The sequence below is a fragment of the Haemorhous mexicanus genome, chromosome 13 (assembly GCF_027477595.1).
Source record: "Haemorhous mexicanus isolate bHaeMex1 chromosome 13, bHaeMex1.pri, whole genome shotgun sequence".
NCBI lineage: Eukaryota > Metazoa > Chordata > Aves > Passeriformes > Fringillidae > Haemorhous > Haemorhous mexicanus.
In genome coordinates, this window is record NC_082353.1 from 2942624 (window position 1) to 2965821 (window position 23198).

At 40.5% G+C, this 23198-nt stretch overlaps 1 protein-coding gene across 2 annotated transcripts in view; it reads right to left on the minus strand.

The window, feature by feature from the left end:
• SCAPER (S-phase cyclin A associated protein in the ER) overlaps nucleotides 1-23198 on the minus strand; it is a 139475-nt gene that overhangs the window by 79226 nt on the left and 37051 nt on the right. For both annotated transcript variants that reach the window (XM_059857897.1, XM_059857896.1), the window contains exons 16-21: nucleotides 21586-21741; nucleotides 21297-21439; nucleotides 17759-17840; nucleotides 17493-17645; nucleotides 16238-16345; nucleotides 3115-3251 (exon numbers count right to left, since the gene is read on the minus strand). In XM_059857897.1, coding sequence (XP_059713880.1) covers nucleotides 3115-3251; nucleotides 16238-16345; nucleotides 17493-17645; nucleotides 17759-17840; nucleotides 21297-21439; nucleotides 21586-21741 — 779 coding nt within the window. The remainder of the gene's footprint in view (nucleotides 1-3114; nucleotides 3252-16237; nucleotides 16346-17492; nucleotides 17646-17758; nucleotides 17841-21296; nucleotides 21440-21585; nucleotides 21742-23198) is intronic.

The following is a 23198-nucleotide window of genomic DNA, read 5'->3' on the forward strand; positions in this document are numbered from 1 at the left end:
ACTATTGTCTAGAGTGTCCAGGATGTAAGAGCAGCAAGCAAGTTCAAACCTTTGGGTTTTTCTGCTTCAGAGTAAAGCACAGCATTTCTGTCAATGCTGCCCTGTCATAATCCAGAATCCACTGGTGCTTAACTGCTGGCCATTGGCCATTAACAATTTATGATTAACACTGCTAATTTAAAAAAACACCAGAACACAAAAGGTGTATTTAAGTTGACTTTTCAAATGGTAGAAAATTTCACAAGTGATACATGCAACTGTAGTAATCTACTGTGTATTATAAAATGATTTGTGAAATAATTCCATATATTATGAACAAATATATAGATAATATTATTATTATATAAAATATAAATGACTTAGACATGTAGTGCAGACCAGATTAGTACATCAGAGAGATGACAATTAACATACAAATAATTGGTTGTATTTGCAGGCACAGAAGCATTTTTTATGTAACTACTGACTGTAGTGTAACATAATGAATGTCACAGAAACATCTCCACCAAGGACTCCTTTACTGCTAGCAAGAGAAACACGGCCTCTTTAGTCCCTTAAAAGTATTGTTTACACTGGCCATGTGCCAAAAAGCAGGAAGAGGGAGACAAGACCTTTTCCACTGCTGCTTTTCACTCCAGCCAGCCTGTGCCAACAGGTGAAATCCGTGAGTGGTTCCTGGAGCAAGTCAAGACCCACAGCAACAATCCTGCACCCCATTTCTAACAACACACATCTAAAGCAAAACTCATCCAGGCACTGCAGGGATGCAGATGCATTTCTCTCAGATACATGTATTAAACCTTTCTTTATATTTTCTGTTCACCCAAATGGCCCAAGTCTCCCAAAGCTACCGAGATCTTCCTTTCGTTTGCTTCGCCTTTCCAACTTAAGCCCCACACAAATATTGTTACATCACCACCAGCTCACTCTGATTTGTGGGTCATTAATAAAGCCATTAATCACAACTGAATTTAGTATTAAACATGAAGGTGAAATTCCTTTATTAACCTTTTGCCTTCTTCACCAGAAACAACACATTTCAGCTTCTGTACAGACAAGTCAGTCAAGCCTGAATTATCACCCCAAACCCCTGCTCCTAAATGCACACAGCTGGAATGCTCCAAGTCCCCTGCAAAGCCTGGACCAAGCTCCTGCTAAGCACACCTCTCTAAGCAACACCTCTGATGCTTCCATTCAGCTTTCACCAGCCCTGCTTTTCCTGTGTCACTACCCAAACATCCTCAAGCTAGCAGCACACACATGATAACCTGAGACAATTTACTTATCTATGTATCAGTTGTTACTGATAGCACCAGTCAAACGGCTTAGGGTTATAAATATAATTAATAAGACTAGTGAAACTTCTCAACACATCTCATATCCCACTGATCACCATTTGTCCCCTCATTCACCTCTGCCCTTCATTGCTTTGATACTGCAAGAGTGATTTAAGATCTGGAAACTCAGGAGTGTAACAGGAACCTATTTGTTTGCAGTTATTATTTTTTCCCAGTTTAAAATATCACAGCTTCCTAGAAACTGAAATGAATGTGACATTTCAAGTGCTGAGGCATAAGGGCATTCGTTGTAACTATTTATTTTCCTAGAAAAGAGCTGCAAATATGTACTAAAACATGGTGTGTAGATAATCTGCTAACACCTATGAAACTCTAAATTAGCAACATCAAAATACCTCTGCTTTATGTTGCTACTGGACATTTTTATTAGTAAGTCTTTTGTGTTAACATCAGAAAATCTTTTATTTAACTCTGGGTTATCTTCAAAGACAGCAAAGCCATTGAAATCTCTAGCCACCCTTTAAAAGCAAAACCAAGCTTAATGAACATGAACTTCACAGCTCCTCAATTAACTTAGATTTTCAAACTTTCACTGTATTTTTCAATAGTACATCACCATTGTAAAATGATGGCCCTTTATTCCTGTTTTAATCACACTTTTTGATGACAAATATGCTGACTCACACAGCAGTCTGACACATACAAACTCCAAATGTTCTGAAAAAGTTTTTCTCCTATTTGTGCCAACAATAAATTATTATGTCAACTGGCATTCCAAGGTCTGACAAATCTTTGACAAAATTCAACAGAAGCCATCCTGGAGAAATAATTAAAACTGGACCCAGAAATTGCATTAAATCAACAGGTCATATGAATAACTCTGCACCCTGAGCATCCAGAAACCTGAAGAACATTATCCAGTTCCAACAGTGATATTCAGCTAGTGGATCTGCTCATCCAAAGAGGACAGAACAATAGCACACAGAACAATAGCACACTCTAAGAGTGGTGTGGTTTTGGAGGCTGATGTGCCTGCTAGGAGTTAATGCAACATCCCACTTTACTGTAGCTCTGAAAATCTGTGCGTGCTTTTTTCCCTTATTTGAAACCCTTCTTGCTTAAAAAGGCAGAGAAAATGTGTAACAATACCTAGGTGAGAAGTATTTTCAGAGAGAAATGCAAAAATATGCTCCAGTATTCAGCTGAGCATGAACCTGAGCTGGGACCATTCAGCCATGAAGAGTGACACTGCCAGCTCATGACATAATGAAGTCCTGCACATCACACTGATTTGCAAATGTCACTTTTTAGACTAAGAACAAATTGCACGTCTGACAACTCACTTTCCACTTGAAGATATTTCTGACTTTCCTCTTGTTGTGACAGGCAAAAAAAAAGATTAAATTTAGTCATGGGATTTGACACTACAGCAGGCTGACTTCTATTTGTTGATTACTATTGATTTTCTTTGATACTTCATTTAAAAATCAATAGCTAGAAAGAAAAATAGGCATGGTTTACACAAATTTAAACATGCTATTGTATGCTAGAAGAGGCTACAGTTTTGGCAGGGCACTGGCATCCAATTATGAGAAAAGCTCTTAACAGGTGAAACCAAGGGCTCCAGATCGATATTCAGTTTTCTTTCTCAATCAGAGAAAGTGGCCATAAATTAGGCTCATCAGTGTTATTTTCAAGACACTCCCAAAGCAAATAATTTTACATTTTTTTCAGGCTTCCACTGCACTGACACTAGAGGATAGAAGGTAAAGTTTAGAACAAAACTCAGAAAAAAATAAAAATAAACTGGTACTACCTGGAGTTCATCCGTGCCTTCAGCTTTTTGGCTTTCTTTTTAATTTTCTGTTTCTCCTCTCCATCTTTTAATGGTTCCACAGGAACAGAACTCTCAATCACAATGTCCACAATGTACTTTTTTAATGACAGGTGCTCCTGCAGAAAATAGTGGAATAATATTTAATGGTATAGTATGTGATGGAGATCATAGATTATCTTCCCAGGAAAAAGAACAGTGGTGAATATTTATCTGAAGGTTATGAAAATGAAGCCAAGCTTTAAAATAAATCTTGGGGAAAAGATTATTTCACACTGGAGAGAACAAGCTGTGCATTTTCTAAAAAGGAAGAAAAATTATTAAAAGGAGAACAATAAATAGTGTGCCTTCTTTTCAAGAAATTGTTACCTAACAAGTATGGACTCCAAGCTGACGTCCTCTCTCTCCTCCAAGCTGCCTTTTACAGCTACAAAAAACCTGCCCTACATAACTCATTACATGAAATAAGCTAATTTTGGTTTTTATATTAATTCTTCACCAAAATCTAAACATGCCTTAACCTTCATTAAAATATATGGAAATGTATTTTACTATTCACTACTTCCAAGGTTACTATTTATCAACAGGACTATTACTTTTCCTCTCACATTAAAAATTTTGAATTTAGGTTAAATATTGGTAAAATTTCAGTTCCCCACAGAAGAAATGTTAAACAACCAGTTCAATGCCAGTTATTAGACCAATTTACACAATTTTTAATATACTGAGGTTTGTATCTGTTTTCTTACAAACTACCAAACTTATTATGAAGTACAGATCACCAAGACTTATTAGGATCATTTATCCTTGAATATTATTATGGCCACAATCAGATGTGGTTAATCTTTCCCTTTTGGCAAGTACCCTTAAAATTCAAAATAAAAACTGACATGCTAAAAGAATTTATAGACTATTTTCCAAAAAACAATCTCTGTGTTCTTTCATTGATTCAGGAAAATACTGTGCCTGCTGAAAACAAAATAAATCTCAGTGAAATTTCCTGGAAAAAGAGCATTTAGTTTTTGGAAAGCAGTGCTGCATGGTATAACCTAGGAATATATATCTGGGAGAAACAGTAAATGAAATATCCATTTTAAATCATAGGAATGCAACATGAATACTGAATTAGTAGGTCTAATTCTACTGAATGAGTACTGGACATGAGAAACCCAACATTATCCTCTCAGCAAATTCTAAAGGTAATGTTGACTTTCCCTTTGCTCCTCAGCCTACCTTGGATGAGTCCCAGCACACCTGAAAAGTCCTACTCAATGAGCTGTCCAAGTTGTTCAAACCATACACATTGCCACAGATTGCTCTAGTTGCTTGTAAGGTAATTTAATCAGCTTTTGGAGGCATTTTCCCTGCCCTTAATATTCTCCATTTAGTTATAGCAAAAAGGGCTTAAAAGAAAACCTTCCCAGGGTACCTCCAGAGGCTGTGCCCTTGGAGCATCACTGCAATGAGTTAGTTCTCCACCAAGCTGCTGCAGTGCAGAATGAACCATCCTTGTCCTGGGTATGAACCTGCAGCTCAATTCTGTCTCATCAAAGAGATGTATCCCTCAACACCCACTTAAAAATACCTTTTGCACTCATTTTCTTTTTAAAACCAGAAATCCAGGTTCAAAGTGCACAGGAAACAGGTGGGCTGGAGTTTGGCAACGTTAAGAAAAGGAAGGGCTTCCTCAGAACAGACCATGACACTGCTGCTGTGCTGCCAGGCTTCAGGGTACCTGTGACATCTACTGAGCAAGGTATTTATGAATGATTTCCATGGGAGTTGGGATGAACATCCCTGCTTCCCAAAGGGTAGAGGCCAGCACCTCCAGGAGCCCACCTCAGGTCTCTGCACTGAGCTGCAGCACAGGTAACACACAAAACTCACCAGGGCTGCTCCTGTGCCTCTGCAGTACAGCTGGCATTCTGCTTCATCACATCTTCAAACTGTCACTGCTCCCAGGGGACAGCAGAGTGGGATGAAGTTCCCACTGCACTCTGAGATGGCCACCACACCACACCAGGGCAGCCAGGCTGCTGTGCAGCCCCACCAGGGCAGCTGTGACCGTGGGGTCACACTTGTGCTGGGCACAAAGCAAGGAGACAAAGCTTTGCACCCCCTGCACAGACACTCCTCTCTTTTTTCATCATCTTATCTGAGAGAGCTGTAGGGTCCAACAAGCACATTCATGGCCCAGGCTGTGGGGCCAGGAGAGCAGCCATGATGGCTGCACACATCTGTTCACAGGAGCTGGAGCACTGTGTGCACCATGGTTCTCAGCGTTCTCAGCTTTCACACGGCAGTGTGGGCTAGTATCAGACTTCATCCACACAGCCCATTCAAGTCAGGCCAGAGTAATAATACCTGGTGTCACAAAAACAACCTCCCTCTGAAGGTACAGATCAAAGCCTGGGATTATCACCGTGGGCAGACTGACACCGTTCAGGTGTGAAACAAGAATAACAAATAGCCTGGGATTGGGTGACAACTGGCACCTGAGGAGAGCTGCTGCTACATCACCCTCCAGAGCAGGGGAAAAGTATTTATCAGTGTGTTTTACTGAGCTCCCACCAGTTACCTGAAAACATGGAGGTTTGAGAATCCACTGAGTCACACTGAAGTACACTAAGTCCAATCCTTTAACCAATTAAACTCATGAGTAATTTTACCTGCACAGCCATAGTTGGGCAGGGGAACACACCACAAAAAAAACAACCATCAGAGCATAAAAGGGTGTAAGGCCAGTACAGTGTTTTCAAAGCAAATTTTTGTCATCCTTTCATCGAAATATAAATGAAACTCATCAGTTTGGGGTGGGTGTATTTTTAATAAATGTTATGCAGGATAACGGGGTAATCTGGACACTTCTTCCTGAAAGCCTTTCACTTCTTTGTAATTATTATTTTTATATAAGTAAATGCTAAGTGCAGTCAGAATTTCAGAGATTAAATTAATTTATCCTCTCCCCAAAAGCATTCTGGGTTTCTTCTTATGGCACCATGAGGGGTCATCACTGGCCTGGTCCTGTGCTAAGCTGAGCACATTCTGGCCCCAAATCCTCAGATACTGGGAAACCACCAGATCTTTGGAGAATTTAGGCCATTATAAATGCAAAACATTATAAGTAGAGGCTCTTTAAGGGAAGCTGCTGTCATTATGATCTGTAGTCAGCCTACCAAAACTTTTCAGTGCAGTTTTAGTTTCAGCTGTATCAATTTAGCTGTGCAATTTCTCTGAAGCTGTTTTAAAGGCTTATGTACAATTTACTGATTTTGCTAACTCTGTCCTAACAGAACACTTTTGATCTCAGGATTAAAGCAGAGCCAGCATCGATGGTCATTCAGTATCAGACCTCTGCCATCATTTTTCATACTGGATACTCATCCTCTGAGCTGCACAGCTGAGATCAGCAACATCACAAAGTAAGGGCTCAGCTCGTGTGAAGGTGACAGAATCTGTGCCACAAAGAGCAGGCACTGCTCTGGGCTGGGATGGACAGCTGCAAGATAAAGAAACAAGAACTGAGTGCTGACATGGATTTCTTCATGGTCACCTCTGTGTGTTCCACTCTGCTCATGTGATGATGGCTCAGTGACCCACTAGAGTAGAAATACTCCTGCTGCTTCTCTCCTGGGTTATTGCCATGCATTCTCCAAAGCTAAGAGCTACTGGTAAAAATCCCAAGGTATCCTGTACCTGTCTCAGGGGGGCACCCTCAGTCTCCAGCTGAAAAAGCCACGAAGTAAAAGTAAGGTAGTAAACATCCACCATGGGATATTTAATGGCATTTTGAACAGACACATGTTGTTATTCAAATTTTTACAGAACACTGAAGTAATTTCTACAACAACTGACATAAATTTCTGTAAAAGTTTATAAATACTTTGTTGTAAATAAATAACAAATACTTTATTTACAAACAAGATGATAAAGGCTAATATTATTGCCCATGTAAAACTGCAGTCACCACAAAGCAGACAGAAAACAGATTATTTACAAAAGATGTCTTTGCTATTCCTTCCTTCTCGTCCATTCTCGACCGTTCTCACTTTTGGTCAAGGCACTGAAAATCCTGAAGCTTTCCAAACGCAACAGATGGGCCTCATCCACAAACTACATGAGAAATTGAGTTGCCAAAAGCATTAAAGCTAAAGCTAATGAGGTCAGCTCTGAAGTCACATTCTTGCTGGTTATTGCCTAGTCCCCTTCAACTGCCTGAACCAGAAAATCTACCCTGTTAGTCTGATATCTAGAAGTTGATAATTTCAGTTGACTAAGCACTTATAACCAATGTTTTCTCTGTTTCTTATATGACATGTTTACACTACAAGGATAACAGCATTATAATCAATATCCCCTGAAATAAAAGTAATTTTTCTCAGACTCCAGAACAAACATGATTGCAAAGTTTTCCACGGACAGTGCAGCAAAGGCTACAGAATGCTGAAATGCTACATTGCTGAGCAGGTCCACTTCTGCTTGGATGAGGAAAACCATACCTTAAACTGGATTCTGAACCTCAGGAATCCGTACAAAATACAACAGCTGCACAAGAAATTTCCCAACTGACATCCTCTTCATACAATAGCCATTCACAGGACCAGTTTTCTTCAGCAGCTCTCCCCACTGAGTGTCCTAATTACAGCAAGAGCACCCATGGATCTGTCCCTGGCAGGTGAAACCTTGGATATGTATTTATCAAACCAGAACACAACTGCAAAATTATGTTCCTACCCCATTTTTTTTCACTGTGACACTTGGCTCTCTGCATTACATGTAAGTTATTATTCATTTCACTACTCAGAAAATATTAATAGGAACTTTATTAAATTGTGAAGTGTGCCAAAGAGAATTCTTCCTAACAAAATTCCCTCCTTCTAAAATTAGAGGTAACCATAACACAAATACTTATTTCCTGTTCCTTTCTTTTTAAGTAAGTGTTGCCTTTTTATGAATTCTGCCTGAGGCATGCCTGCACAGGCAGGACAATATTGCAGCAAAGCCAAGAAAGAATACAAAAATAACAGAATAAGCAGCCTTACAGTATTTTGGCTGTGCTGGTGCAGGGCAGCCCCAGCTGTGTTCTTGATCCCTGGCCTCCCTAAGCACAGAGCTGCCCCGAGCACAGGCAGGGACAGGAGGCTCAGGGATCCCTGGAGCAGGAGAAGGCAGGAGCAGCAGGGTACCCAGGGGACCAGGGAGCTGCTGGCACCTGCTCCAAGCTCGGGAGGCAGCTCTGCAGGGCATCCTTGTCCAGCAGGGGCAGGGCAAGGCCTGGCAATGCCACAGCCTCCCAGGGCGTGAGCCAGGGCTCCTGACCTGTGCTCCATCATTCACAAACTCACCGAGCCACAGATCTGCAAAACCCTCTTGCCCACTGGACTTGCACCCAAAAAACCAAAATGACCTTGCTGAATCTCAGAGCTTGTTGGTTTTTCCCCCTCTGTTATTTTTTCATTTTCATTCCCTTCTACATTTCTGGATTCTGGCCAGAACTGAAGCAGAAATGCCAAAATACTGTAAGACTGCTTATTCTGTTATTTTTGTATTCTTTCCAACCTTGAAGCCCCAAGTTCTGAAAGAAAAGGCATTCTTGTAAGTGTTCTAACCCAGTTCTGCAGACCAAGACAACTTCAAAAACTTCTGTCTCCAGCTATTTATCTACACTGAGTCTTCAGAACTTCCAAACACTTGTTATTACTTGCCCTCTCACATCAGCATTAAATATAAACATGAGGAAGACTATAAAGAAATACTTGTAGTAGCTTATATCACATAATAATAGCTGTCATTCATTTACCATTTTAATATAGAAAATACATCTATCAAACTGAGGATTTTCCACAAAGGCAATGTACAGAAGGAATATATTCTAGCAAATCAATAGGTACCTATTCTGAAGCCTACATATATCTTTTGGATTTACATCTCTACCTGTTTCAAAATAAACAATATCCTGTAACTGCAGAAAACCATTAAAAAGTGTTTTCACTATTTATTACCAATGTCAGGAATAATGGTTTCTTACTTGTGTATATAATCACTGAAGGGATATATTTGCCAAATTTTGAAGGGTTCACTTCTAAATCACATACCACAGGAGTATTTGTTCATGATTTTACTACACATTTCAACAGAATTCCTCACTATTTTATTTTTTCCTCATAATCTAGGACAATATTTAATATGGAAAACAGATGCTGAAGCAGACTATGAATTATATCAAAAGCAAGCACACTTCAGTTTTAAACAATGACAGCCTGAAACACAAATGATCAGTAGTTCTTCATCATAAAGAGATCAAATACTCTTATAGGACCACAAGTGATGATCCACTCCAAAATCTGAAGAATCATAACAAGTTAGGTATTCCTTATTAATTTGAATTAATAAATGTTACTAGAGGTGCTATATGTATAAGAAACAGATTATAATGCAATGAATTTTCAAATATTATTTTCTCAAAATCAAGATTTTAATTATTCCCATTTCTGTGCTAGACTGTACTTTAGAAAATGAGCTGAGAGCACTAAAAGACTTTTATTATTCATTCAAAACTGAAGAGTGACCTTTTATTGTACAACTAGGTTTCCCTAAATCTGGGATTTAGGGGTTTTTTCCATGAGGGACTAATCCTGTTTTTCAGCACGGCCAAAAAAAAACTATTTTTACTGTTGATAGTGAGGGCACTTTCAGTCACCTTGCTTGCCCATGGATTCAATGACACAACAGTCTGCCACTAAGATAAATAACAAATAATATTCTTATAGGAGCTTTAAGTATTTCTTCAGATTTTTAATACCATTCCTACTTGTAACTCCAAAATGTGGGAACAGAAGGTGAAGTAAAGGCGTCTGTTCTGTGTGATGAGAATTCTGCATGCTGCAGGAAAAGCATCCCTGCAGATGAGGGAGGAAGGCTCTGACTTTATCACCTGGCTGCAAGGACAGCTGAGGGGAAGGGGGAGATCACAGTGCAGCTGGGCCTGCCAGCAGCAGTTTCTTTAACTGCCTGTGGATATTGGAGATGCCCAAGCCAAAAATAGGAAGGGTGCAGCTGCTGGCAGTGATCTGTCCCAATTAAAGGCACAGCCAAGAAACGATTAATCACAGACACTTTTGCCAAGTAAAACAATACCTTACAATAAATTAAAGGTAAGAAGCTATTGCTCTGCAAAGTACTAAAAACTAGAACTGATGTATGGGGTACTGAGGGACCTTCTGCAAGCTGCAACATGGATTAGACTTTATAATCATTGATTTTCATGACAATGTCTTCCAGGACAGAATTATTCACAGCAGAATGACAAGGCCAGAGCTCCTGGACTGAAAGGACCACAGGTACCCGTGAGGTATGAAATATCCACAAACAAAAATGAACCACAGATGCCTGGAGTAATTCCACTCCTCCAGCAACACACAACTCTGCTCTAAAAGACATCCTTCCTTCCTCAGGAAAAAAAAAAAAAAAAAAAAAAAAGAGTAAAGCCAACTCAACCAGAACCTGAGGCTTTACTGGGATGGGGAGTTCTTGTTTGCAAGTGATTTACAGATTGTTTCCCCTGAGCAACAGAGAAGAAAAATGGGCTACTGTTGGAGAACTATAATAAGATGCCAAGAAAAAAATTGGATCTACTATGGAGTCTGTGGATAAAGCAAACAGGAATATGGTTTTATATATGACCAAAACACATGCAGCACCATCCAGTCCAGAAATGGCTGCAGCACCACCAGAGCTGGGCCAGGGCCACCTCCCTGAGCTGGAATGGTCATAATGGAGCAGCCAAATTCCAGGAGAGATGAAGGGCAAACACCAGGCAAGAGCAGGGCTGGACACACTGGGCACTGACCACCCTGTGGCTGCCCCTGCACCCCTGCAAGTGGCCCAGGCCAGGCTGGATGGGGCTTGGAGCAGCCTGGGAGAGTGGGAGGTGTCCCTGCCACGCCAGGGGTGGCACTGGAGGAGCTCTAAGATCCCTTCCAGCCCAAACCAGTCTGATTCTGTCAACACAGGAAGACATGTAACATACATCTGAATGTTCCAGAATAAAAGAGAACTATTAATTGTGTATAATGGTTTTTAAAAGCCACATACCCACAGGTATTAACCTCTCCAACTCCTCTATTAGATGAAACTAAAAACGTGACCCTGCTTAGTATTGTTATTTTCCATTTTGCTTAATCATATCTTTTAGACAGGCTACCAAAGGAGTTCATAAAACACAACTCTTCATTTAAATACACGAACTTGAAAACACTCTCATTCAGAAAGGAAAACAAAAGCATTTTTTCAATACTGCAAAGGCTAAAGCAACAAAACAACAGTGATATATAATTTAATTGGAATGAAAACAGAGTGTATTCAAAAAAAAATAGCAAAATCCTGGCACCACCACCATGTGTCTAGACAAGAAAAATCCTTGTAAATACAGATGAAGAGCAACAAGGGTCAGACATTAAGCTATTGCCACATTTCTTCCCTCAGTAGTTTCCTCTGCAAGAAATAATGGAAGCAGCACACACCTCTAGGAAAACAGCTCCTCACTCCTAAAATCTAAAAACCTTTCAGAACTTCCAAGTGCTGTGAACAGGAGCTCTGCCTGTGGGTGGTGCTGGCTGCAAAGCCCACCTGGCTGGCACAGCACAGCTCTGCCTCGGGCTCCCAGCACCCCAGCCAGGGCTCATGGCTTTACCTGGGGCAGCTGCCAGCACAGGAGGCACTCTGGAAATCAGAGCTGGGCAAGGACAGGCCCCCACTGCAGCCCCAGCCAGCTGGGCAGCCACACTCCACAGGGAGCTCTAGGCACTGGCCAGCAGCTTTTTCTAAGGAATGTGTGTGGGCTCAAGCAACCAGGTCTTTATATAAATCCCCACATTTTAACGCTGTCAGTCTTCAGACAACAATCACCTCTCTGCTCCATCATGGGATTATGTTTTCATTTGATCTAAATGCACCTCTTAGAAGTCCTTTGTTGCCTTTATATAATGACAAAAGAATCAGTTTTCTCTCCTGATAAGAAAAAGCACATTTTTCACATATGCAAACAACAGTTCATTAATATTCCTCCATCCTTCTTTGGAATACATAAAACTGTAGCATGCACCTTATATAAATTAACCAAACCCTGCCAAGTTATCTACTGCATCTGGTTTTTAGAAGAGCTTTTCACTTATTAGAAACATTCACAGACCACATGGAATGACATGATTTATATTCTGAAAGTCCCTTTAAAGCATGGCATTTAAAGGGCAGGAGATACAGAGAGAGCTGGGACAATGGTTCAAAGGGAGCTCTTGGGTGTATTTCTCCAAACGAACCAGGAGAGACAAGAAAGGCAGAGGCGAAGGGGAAAGCAGAGGGGCACAAAAGTGCCTAAGAAGTGCCTGTAGCTCCTAAAATCTGTAGGAGCTACAAGTAGGAGAAAATGTCTACGAGGTCCTTGCAGAGACTCCTCAGCCTAATGCAATCACCAGGTGGTGTCCTGTGGCTTTTGCAGGCACCTTTTCAGTGAGGCCTTTGTGCCACACAGGCTTTCATTCAGCAAAGCAATTAGTCAGCACTACCAACATACTAATTGATTCCAGTGAAGTCAATGAAAGCAAATTGCTTACACTGTTTACATCCTTTGCTGAACTAAAAGCAAGGTGGATGTTGAGAGAGGGGACGGGAAATCAATAGCACAGAAAATGGCACTGCAAAAGCAGGAGAAGCTGAGAGTTTGATGGAAGCAGCCAGGCACTTAAGCAGAGAGATAATGTAGGCAGCAAGCTCTTACTGCACTGGAGATAATGCTGAAAGGATGTGGGCCAGTGGGAGCTCTGAAAGCTTCAGAAATACACTGAAGATGACTTTCAGCCTGCTGCCAGTTTTACCACCTAGCTGAATGAATGCATGTACAAGAGGCCAGACAAAAGCAAAGTTACAAAGGAAGTAAGCAATGTGAACAGAACTTAATTTGCCTTTACAGGATAACCACTGCTAGAAAACCAAGAGCTGTTTGCTGGGAGAGAAAGCTACAACTGTTTCAGCTGGAGAATAATAAAGCCCCAAAAGAAGAAAACCCAAAAGGCTGACGTGCAATGAAGCTGCCACACAATCTGAGAATGCACTCCATGCTCTTTCATTTTTGTATCTTCATTCACAGCAAAACTTCTCTCCACGTTTCACATCCACAAATGAATTCACCTTCCTGATGGTCTAATCCCAGCTGTCAGCTCCTGCACCAGACATGCTGGAATTAAGCACAATAAGCACTTAATGCCAAACCAGTGGGACACTGCTCCAACATGAAGTCTGCTTTTTCCTCTGAATATGTCTCTAAAATTACAGAATTTATAGACATTACAGCGAAGAGAAAACCCCTAGAATACAGCAGCTTCTTTTTATTTCTGGCAAGATCAACTCCTACCACCCAGCTGGCCCAGAGGAATCAGTGTCCACGACCATTAAGAAGTTTTAAACTTCTTGCTTACAGTCAAATTAACCAAGAGAAATCCTTACTGTGTGAAGAAAAATTACACAATCATTTGCTTCAATCAGTTTGCAAAGCCTTGAGGAGACACCTAAATCTGAGGTACCAATACGGACAAAATTAAAATATTGCAAATCTCGTGATTTCCCAAGTGATAGTAAAGAAATTCTATTATCAGATTAGAATTTTATAAAAGCTTTCTTTCCAGGCAGCTACCTAATATACTGAAGAGGCTGAACACAAAATGAGTCAAAGATCAAGAGTAAGTTATCTGAGGTGTCAAGTGCATAAGGTTAAAGGTGAAATTTTATTAGGTCAAAGGTGATATAAATAAAATCTTTTATGTCAAAGAAGAAGGGTCACAGACAAGACATATATAATCTAAGGACATCACAGATGACAAGTAATAACTTTAAGTAGCACAAGTGTGTTCTCACTAGAGTTACCTCCAGTGACTGAAAATTGAAACTGGTGATAAACAACTAACTACGACTATTACAAAGCCTCCCTGCAATAGGAGTTCACTTCTGCATAAAACTTGGGAATTTTTTTCTCAAGTATTTCAAAACTTGAGAAGTTACTGAATGCTTTAGTTGTGAGGCTGGCACTAACTATGCTTGCTGAATAAAGGGATACACAAAGCAGATTGCTCTGGTTAGTAAAACTGCTTTCCTCCTCTACACTGCCCTGATCTATAATGAGCATCTTACTACTGCTCTTTGAACAAAAAAAGGTAATAAAAAGCAGAGAAGGCCTCAGAGCTGGAAAATTTCAGGTTACAATAATACAGCTCAGAATTTTATACTTGGACTAACTGAAATATAGCCATGAATAATACATAAAATACCTAAGAATAGAGGCATCCATACATTGCCAGTATGCCAAATACTAGCACCATCTTGATTAAGGATATTGGAATCTGCTCTAGTAACTCTCAAGCTGTTCATTCAGTTAGAACCGTTCTCTCCTTTCTCTCCTGCACTAAGCATTACTCAGAAATACATATATTTAACCTTCATCTAGGTCTTAAGTTCTCATCAAAATGTTTTGCTGAGAAACCCTGGATTTAGGCACAAAAATCAGGATCTTTGTGCCCTCTAGTGGAACTTCTGTTTCCCCAGCTGGGTGCAAAGGCAGCTGTCAGTACCTGACTCTGTTCTCCAGAAACTGGAATTGCTCAGCTATCAGATGAGATGTGGAGAGTGTGTAATGCCCAAGTCACAAGGAAATCCAGCCCAGTGTTCCTCCAGACCCTTCTGAGCCAGCTGCCCAGCAAGAACCACACTTCAGGCACCAGTGGGCAGACAGGTACCAGCAAAGGCCAGAGAGATCCAAGAAAACATCAATCCATGCCTGGGAGTGCCCACAACAGGAGAGACTCTGGGAAGCCTCACAGCTGGTATCTCCAGGGAAACAGGTGCAGTTTGGAAATTTCTCACACATATACACCTGGCAAGCCTGGCACCTAAAATCCAAATCCAAAACCACACAACTCCCACTAACCACTGTCCAAGAGGAAGAAAGAAACTGAGAAACCAGTTTAGGTACTTTCATTACAGCTGGGAAGGGGCAGCAAAGTGCAACCCCACAAACATTTATTCCTCCAGACTACTGTGCCTCTCCAGTTATCTTTTTCTGCTTCTCCAGTGATAAACACCTCTGTGGATTCCAGTACTTCAGAGACCTAACTCTGCAAAGCTTTTTAAAAGGAATACATGTTACAACCAGATGTAAGAAGCTGAAAACAAAGAGAATATTTCAGTAAATAAAAATAGTAAAAGAACTCTGAAGAAAAGTGAAAAAATCAGAACTACTGGACAGTGCCATCTGAATCAGCCTGGCTGGAAACAGATTTCCAAATACAAGTTCAATCTGAATCAGTGCTGAAGAACTGGCTTGTACACTATTTCCTCCTAAAACCTGACAGATATAATACAGGGGCATTCATAAATGTTTTGGATGTGGCAGAACCGAAATTCTCATTAGAAAGCCCTTGACTTAATACTATAGTTGAATTCCAGCAGCAGCAACAAAAAATTACATGAGACAACTATGCAAATGTCCTTTCTACAGAGGAGTAGCCTCCTGGTAAAGCATAAAATCCTCAAGGCTTCCTCAAAATCACTCTATATGCCAACTCTTCTAAAGAGGCTACTGAAAAACTATTATTCTTCTTAGCAATATTAATACTTCCAAAACTTTTCAAATCCTACATTTTGAAGTCATTTAGCACTCCAGTTTTCAGCATTATGGACCCTGATGCACAGGATAGCACACCTGCTCACCTAGAAAAGGACTCAGAGATTTTAAGCAGCAAGAAGAAATACAGAAAATAGCAGGTGACAACTGTAATGTATAAGATTTTTAGGATGAAAAGATAAATGTAGTGACATGAAAAACGCCTTGGATTAACAGAAAAGCAATTAGTCACATTTCATAAAGAATCAGCTTCAAGTGGCAATTGCCTGCAGTATGTCAATGCACTGTTTCACTGCTTTTCATTGGTAGTCTGCTATGATCCCCATGCTAACAGAACCAGTTCTGTTCAACTCCTTTTCCAAGACTTTCATAGGCTACTCAGCTGAATGGCATTTAAAACCAGGAGTAATACAGCAAAAATAGCACAAAGCTCACCACTTCTTCATCTGAAAGCTCTCGTCCTTGTATGCTACTGTTTTCTCTCACAGCTTGTTGGTGTTTCTTCCCTTTAATGTGGCTGAAAAGATACACTTCTGATGAAATCTGTAATGACAATAACTTAACTAGTTATTCTTCCTTTGCAAATTCAATAATATATAAATAACAGTACTTTAAGCATAATAAAAAACATGCCAATTTGTCAGGGGTATGTTCAGAAATTCAAGCACAGTATTTTACTCCTCAAGCTAATTTACATAAACATCTTTTCTGCAGGACTTAACAGTAAATTACAGAATGATTTGCTAGCCAGCAGTGTAATAATAGATTAAAAAATACGTTAGGCTCTCCTCTCATTTCCACTTCAATCTAATTTATATATTGGAGTTTCATTCTGAAATGCAAGATCAGTGAGTACACAAGGCTCCAGCCTGCTGAGCCTGAGTTTCTGTTCCAGCACTGCCCGAGGTGATCCCATGCAACCTTGCTTAATGCAGCAATTACAGAGAAATAATGCTCAGTGGCATGTAAGGCTCTGATAATGCACAGTCTCTGCAAAGCAGTGACAGTTATCAGGAGATCTCCCAGCTCTGCCCCAGTGGCTGTGTGGCTTCTCTCCCCCACCATTCCTGGGACAGGGAGGGCAGCACAGGCAGAGAGCCCCAGCTGAGGTTGGGACACTGCCAAGCAATGTCCTTGGCTTCCAACAGAGACCAAAAAATCAGACACCAAAGGGAGAGAGGAGACAAAGAGAACACTCCTTTTCCTGTCCAACACTTTCAAGCGTCCAACCAAACTCAATTCAAGAACTTCTTGAGCTTGATGTGGTTTCTCTGTGAATTTCAGTCCAACTACACTTAACCAGTCAGCCCCTGAACTCACAGGAAATTCAAATACCCACAGCATCTTACAACAAGGTGTTCCCAGCTCAGCTGCCTGCTATGTAAAGGATCACATTCTTTACTTTGCTTTAAATCTATCTTTAAACTACCTTCTTCCATCTGATGCTCCCGAGTTCTTGCTTCTCTCAGCAGACAGCCAATAACTGAGCATTGCCCAGAGTCTCCATTCCACCCACAACTCTACAGCTCTATTCAACCTTCCCTAGCCCACCTGAGTCATGGACAGAAGAATAAGATGCAATTTTTACAAAAGCAGAGCAGGGATACAGTAAGTGTGCAAGTGAGTGAAGCAGAACTTGTAGCTGGGGTTGGTCCTGCAATTCCAGCAGTGTCCCCTCTGCCCAACTCACCATGACATTGCACAATGAGCACTGCTTCTTTCTCTCATAGGGTGTCAGCTTTGGTGCATAGTCAGTATTAGCATGTCTTCCACTACTGAGTTCAGCTGCTTTCTCTTTTCTCTGTTCAATTTGTTCCATGTGCCTTCTAATACTTTCATCATGCTGAATGGAAATAAACAAAGCAACGAAGAGAAAACACATTGAATGACAGCAAATGGAACTGAACTGTGCAAAGAAATATTGATGTATTTTTCAACTAATGTATCCCTTTATACCTTCAGTTGAATCTTCTTCTGCAGTTCTTCCATGGCTTCTTGCTGAGCTGCAGTAAGAGCTGCCAACCTCTCTTCTCGATCTCTAACCAAAAGAGAGTAAGCATAGGGAGAATTTGTATCAGGGCAAAGCATGAATAATACTGACACATTTATGTCTGGAATGCAGAACAAGAACACCCAAAAATGAAGTTGAAGACGGTTCAGTAGAAAAGAAAAACAACAAAAAACAACTTAGAGAATGTGGATGTTCTCATTTGAATGACCTAATAAAGATAGACACTTGAACCTTTGTAGCAGATCACACCTGGATCACACCTCAGTCCCAATCAGAGCAGTGATAGAAAAGAAGATGCCACAAAAGAGTGATGAATGTGAAACCCTGTCACCACTTGCATTCTTCAGCCAAGGGCTGCAGTCACTGAATCAATGGGGAAGAGCAGAGGACACACTGAAAGGCCCCCTTTGCAAGACTCAGGGCAGTGCTCTGTAAAATGTTCATTGGTACAATTTTAAATATAGAAGCTCCCAGAGAAAACTCTGGCCAACAGCATCACCCTGTTGAAGAGACTTACATTTTTTTTCTGAGAAAAGAGCAAGGGGAATAACTTGACTTGTAACCATAAGCATTAAGCAGAAACCCACAGGTAGAAGTCTCATCAAGAACAACTTCGTAGTGGTCAGCAAGCCAAGGAAGCAACTAAATCCTAGAGGGGAAGAAAGTCAGCTACTCATGCTGTTTATATAAACAAGATTTGTAAAATGAGATGGGAGAGAAGCCTGGCAGCTCTAAAGTGCCAAAAACATAATGAAGGCTCTGGGTAAAACTGAGCTATGAAGGAGTCAACCAAAGCCATCAGCCATCTTTTCAAAAAGCATTCCAAAATTAAAGGAGCCTGAGTGGCAAAACTAGAGAGCCTGACATAAGGACTATTATCCAAAAGGCAATGGATTTTGTCATGTGTGGGTTCCTGTTTGTCTGGGTTTTTAAACAGAAATCTGATAGAAAAAACCAAGATCAGTTCCATAAATGTAGAAGAAACATTTTTAAAACAAAAAGCCACAGAAAATATAAAAGTGGGTAGGAAAGAAGACAGCAGAGAAATCTAATCAAATGATAAACACTAAAAATTGTTCTTTCAGAGAGAAAAAGTGAACTCTTCCAATCACTGTGGGCGTGGGAGGGGTGGGGAGGAGATTATGGATGAGAAGCATTAGTTACTTCATGTGTTATCATCCCTGAGGTACAGAAAGGAAACTACAAGCTTATTTTAGTTGGTTCTTTCAGTCTGCATTTTTACATATTTGTCTAATGCTACAAACTACAACAGATTATCACCATTTCATACTTCGGGCTAATCATGTTCTGTCTTTGAAACAAAATTTTCAAGTTTCCATTTATAGAGCATCAACACAACTCCTGCACAAGCCTTTCTGAAAAGCATTCTTTTTCCATGGTTAGGATACTTGATACAGTTTTATGATTTCTACTGACAAGAACAGCATTTTCTGTATTGTGTATTTCAACTCTCTGGAATATAAAATACTTTGAAATTACAAGTAAAGCTTTACTGGAAACAAGTTAAGGGCAGAGGGGCTTTTGAAGTCAGTTTTAAGTACACTATTCCATTCATACAGATGTTTTAATCACCCCCAGATGCACATGGTAAAGCTTATACTGAAGAAACTTTAAGCAGATCCTGCAAAAATCCAGCCAGTATTAAATCTTCAGGATACAGGCCAAATCCTAGCTGCAGGAAAAAACCCAACAAAACACCAAATGATACCTCCAAGGTTCCACCAACACACACTGCAATCCAGGACAGAACAGCCAGATTCCTGTCAAGCTCATCCCCCCCTGAGCTCCAAACCCAGGACCCTGAGTCCTCCCCTCACTCTGCTGTGGTAGAGAAACCTCAGAACTGTTATTAGGGGATGTAATGACTGACAGAGCAGAATCACCACAGTGTAAGGCACCACATGCATTCCTTCCTACTCTTTCCCAAAATTATAAAAAAAAAAAATAGAAAGGAAAAGAAAAAAAAAGAAAAAAACTCTTGTGTAATCAGTATCTGGCAAAGAAAAAAGAAAAAAACAAGTGCAAGCACAGTACTGCAATATCAAGTACAAAGGGTTTAAAAACTGAGTGTTAGAGCAACAAACACAGAGATTTGCTCACACACAATAGCAACAGAAGGCAAAAGGAAACTGCCTCTCCTTACAAGTCATAAGGAAATTCAGGAACAAAGGGATGGGGCAGATTTAACACTGATTAAACTCAAAGAGCAAGGAATTTTATGCCTGAAGATTTTCAACAGGATCTAACTGTAGAAGACAGAAGATGCCAGTAGGGCAATTATCAGCCATTTGCTTACTTTGAGGGTTTCCTCAAATTTCAGAAAGATGTAAAAGCCTTACCCATGCAGGGTCTATCTTCCCAAAACAGCATAATCAAATTCTCCATTAGTCCTAACCTTCCTCGAGTATTTGCAAATGAGTATAAGATCCTGAAGGATCCCTTCCAACTCACTGAACCTCAGGTGATTTTGGCTCAATACACGGAGGGAAGGTCCATGAAGCCCCAGCAAAGGCTACAGATCCTGCCCAGAATTCATTACACTTCTAATGGAAAGCTGAATCTCTCTATGATGTCGCTCAGGACTTCAGAAGATGAAAGGTGACCAATACATTTCTGAATGTTTTACTTGGGGGGAAAAAATCCTCTTTGTGACAAATTTGAAGAAAACAAGCTATGACATTAAAAACCTATCAGGAACCATTAGCAAACACCCATCACAGAAAAAAACTTAACTTTTACCAAGGTTTAAAGGAATGCTTGTGGCAGGGGAACTGCAGGAGAAGAGGAGAAATAGGAGGTGAATACAAAGAGAATTTGGTAAATTAAACAAGTAGAATATATCAGACTGCATCAGACTGGAAAGGAAACCTGTCTTGCACAGCAACACTCATTCTCCCTGCACCTCAAAAGGAAGAGAGAGAAGAGTCCATGTTAAGTCTCCTTTATGAACTTTTAATTATGGGCAAAACTATAAACCAAGTAGTTCACAGGCAGGAGAATTAATGAAGCCTGATTTCCTGGCTGTGTGCTTCACAAATGTAATCTTTGGTGTCTACAACAATGTGAAATCAAATTGATGCCAGTAAGTCCAAAAATTTCTGGAGAGTGGAGGAAATGGACAACATGGGTACATAAATCTTGTTTCCTTTGAAAACTAAGGTGAAATATGAAAAAGGCAAATTATTACAAAGTCTTGTCTGCAATAAAACTAAGACAAATATAATAAAATACAGCCTTACAGCCTATATTGTGCATGTATGTAAAGAATACAAAACCGTACGACAGAATTTATGATTACTGACCTGATTTCTTCTTTCAAGCCATTCATCCAGCATCCTTATTAATGACACTTTTACAAGTCCTAAGCCTGACAGCCCAGGAAGGTACTGCTGTTGCAGAGAAGGTGCAGTTTGCTGGGGAGGGTAACGGTGAAGGGAACCAAAGAAACTATTGCAAAGTTACCTGGCTCTCTCCCGTGCTGCATCTTCTCGTGCCTTTTCCTTCTCCTGCCTCTGCTGCTCAATCCGTGCTTCCTGCTCCTTCCTCTTCATCAGCAGCTCCTCCACCCGGGCCTGCCGCTCCGCTTCCAGGGCTCTCTTGCGCTCCTAGCCAGGGAAAAGCGAATTCTCGTTGCTCTTTTAGCCATGAAACACACGGGAATTAAGAGAAGCTGCACTTTACCATCTGCAGAGGCAAACTGAAACACAGAGCTGTATTTCACTGTGCCCCTGCAGCTCCAGGCCCGTCCTACCTGCACGGCCTCGTCCCGCGCCTGCTTCTCCTCCTGCCTGCGCTGCCGCTCCTCCTGCAGCTCGTTCAGGCGCTGCTCGTACTCCTTCAGTTTGTTCAGCACGTCGTGGCGCTTGTTCTGGGCTTCCAGGGTGTTTATAAAAGCTATTTCATTGACCTGAGAACCATCAGAAAAGACCCAAGAAGTTGAAATAGATTTCATCTTGGGGAATTGCACCCATTTGTTAATTATTCATTTGATAATTAAACTGGTGGGACATTTCTCCAGAATGAGTTGGAAAACCATCAACTTGAGAATAAGTCTTTAGGTTCTGTAATGATTTATTTATTGTTTTGTTTGTTTTAAACAAGACAGCCCATGGAATATACAAAGAAAATTTGAATTGTATCAGAGAAACAAGAAACTTTGCGTAAAATACAGAAAAGTTCTCTCCATTCTATCAGCATCATCAGTCCATTCTCACCGTCACAAAATGTGTAATATTAAAACCCAGATGGATGAATCAGTAAAACACAAAAGTGCTAGAGCTTTCTTGCAACAGGGCTTTTGAGCTAACTTTAAATACATGGGAACTTAGTGATCAAAAAAGTGAAAGCATACATAGTATGAATAAGATAAAACCAAACAGGCTCGTGGGCTAATATTTCTTATCCATACAGCCTGTTTCATGAACATGTATTATGTTTTTCAACCACAGGACAGTGCAATACATAAGAACAAAAAAATAGTAAGAAAGGTTAGCTTAAAAGAACTTCAATGTGTACACTAAATAAAACAGGTAAAGAGAACACATATGGACAGACAAAAACAGATCATGAAAAAGGCTGGTAGGATTATGTTTGTAACTTTGCTTACTGACTAGAATCCATTTACAGGATGGCTTTTACAGGTCAGTAAACAAGCAAGCACTGGGAATTTAGATAACCAACTGGGCAGCAACAGTTACCATGGTCTGCAGCTATCCTACCCATCAGCTATTTCTCTAAAGCCTTCTGGCCCAATTAACCTTGATTTCCAGAAAACAAGAACCGCATGAGCCAGCAGATCCCACACAGTTAAACACACACAATATTTGAAACATCTGCTTATGTGGGGAACTATGGCAACTGTGATTTAGTTAGTATAATTACAGAAGTCACACTGGTGTAATGGAATAGTAATCAATGTGTGGCAGACTGAATTAGGTAGTCTAGAAATCCTTTTAATCCAAGAGAGAAACAGCAACTAAGTAAAAAAGTGCAATCAGTTTTGTTGTGCTTATCTTGAAGCACAAATGAACAGCTGCATCAATCACAGTTGAGATACATGCTCATCATATAATGAAACAGTTTCAAGGAGATGCATGTATCTTCACTTGGGAAAAACAGACTTTAAAATAAAATACTTCATTTCTTTATGCTGCTTTTGGCTGGGATAGAGTTAATTCTCTCTGCAGTAGCTAGGATGGAACTATGTTTTGGATTTGTGCTGGAAACTAAACTGACAACACAGGGATGTTTTAGTTACTGTTGAGCAGGGCTTGCGCAGCATCAAGGCCAAGGGAGCAAAGGGATATCTGAGACCACAGGACATCAGTGCAGCAACAAAACTGGGGTGAGGTTGGTGTGGGGCCA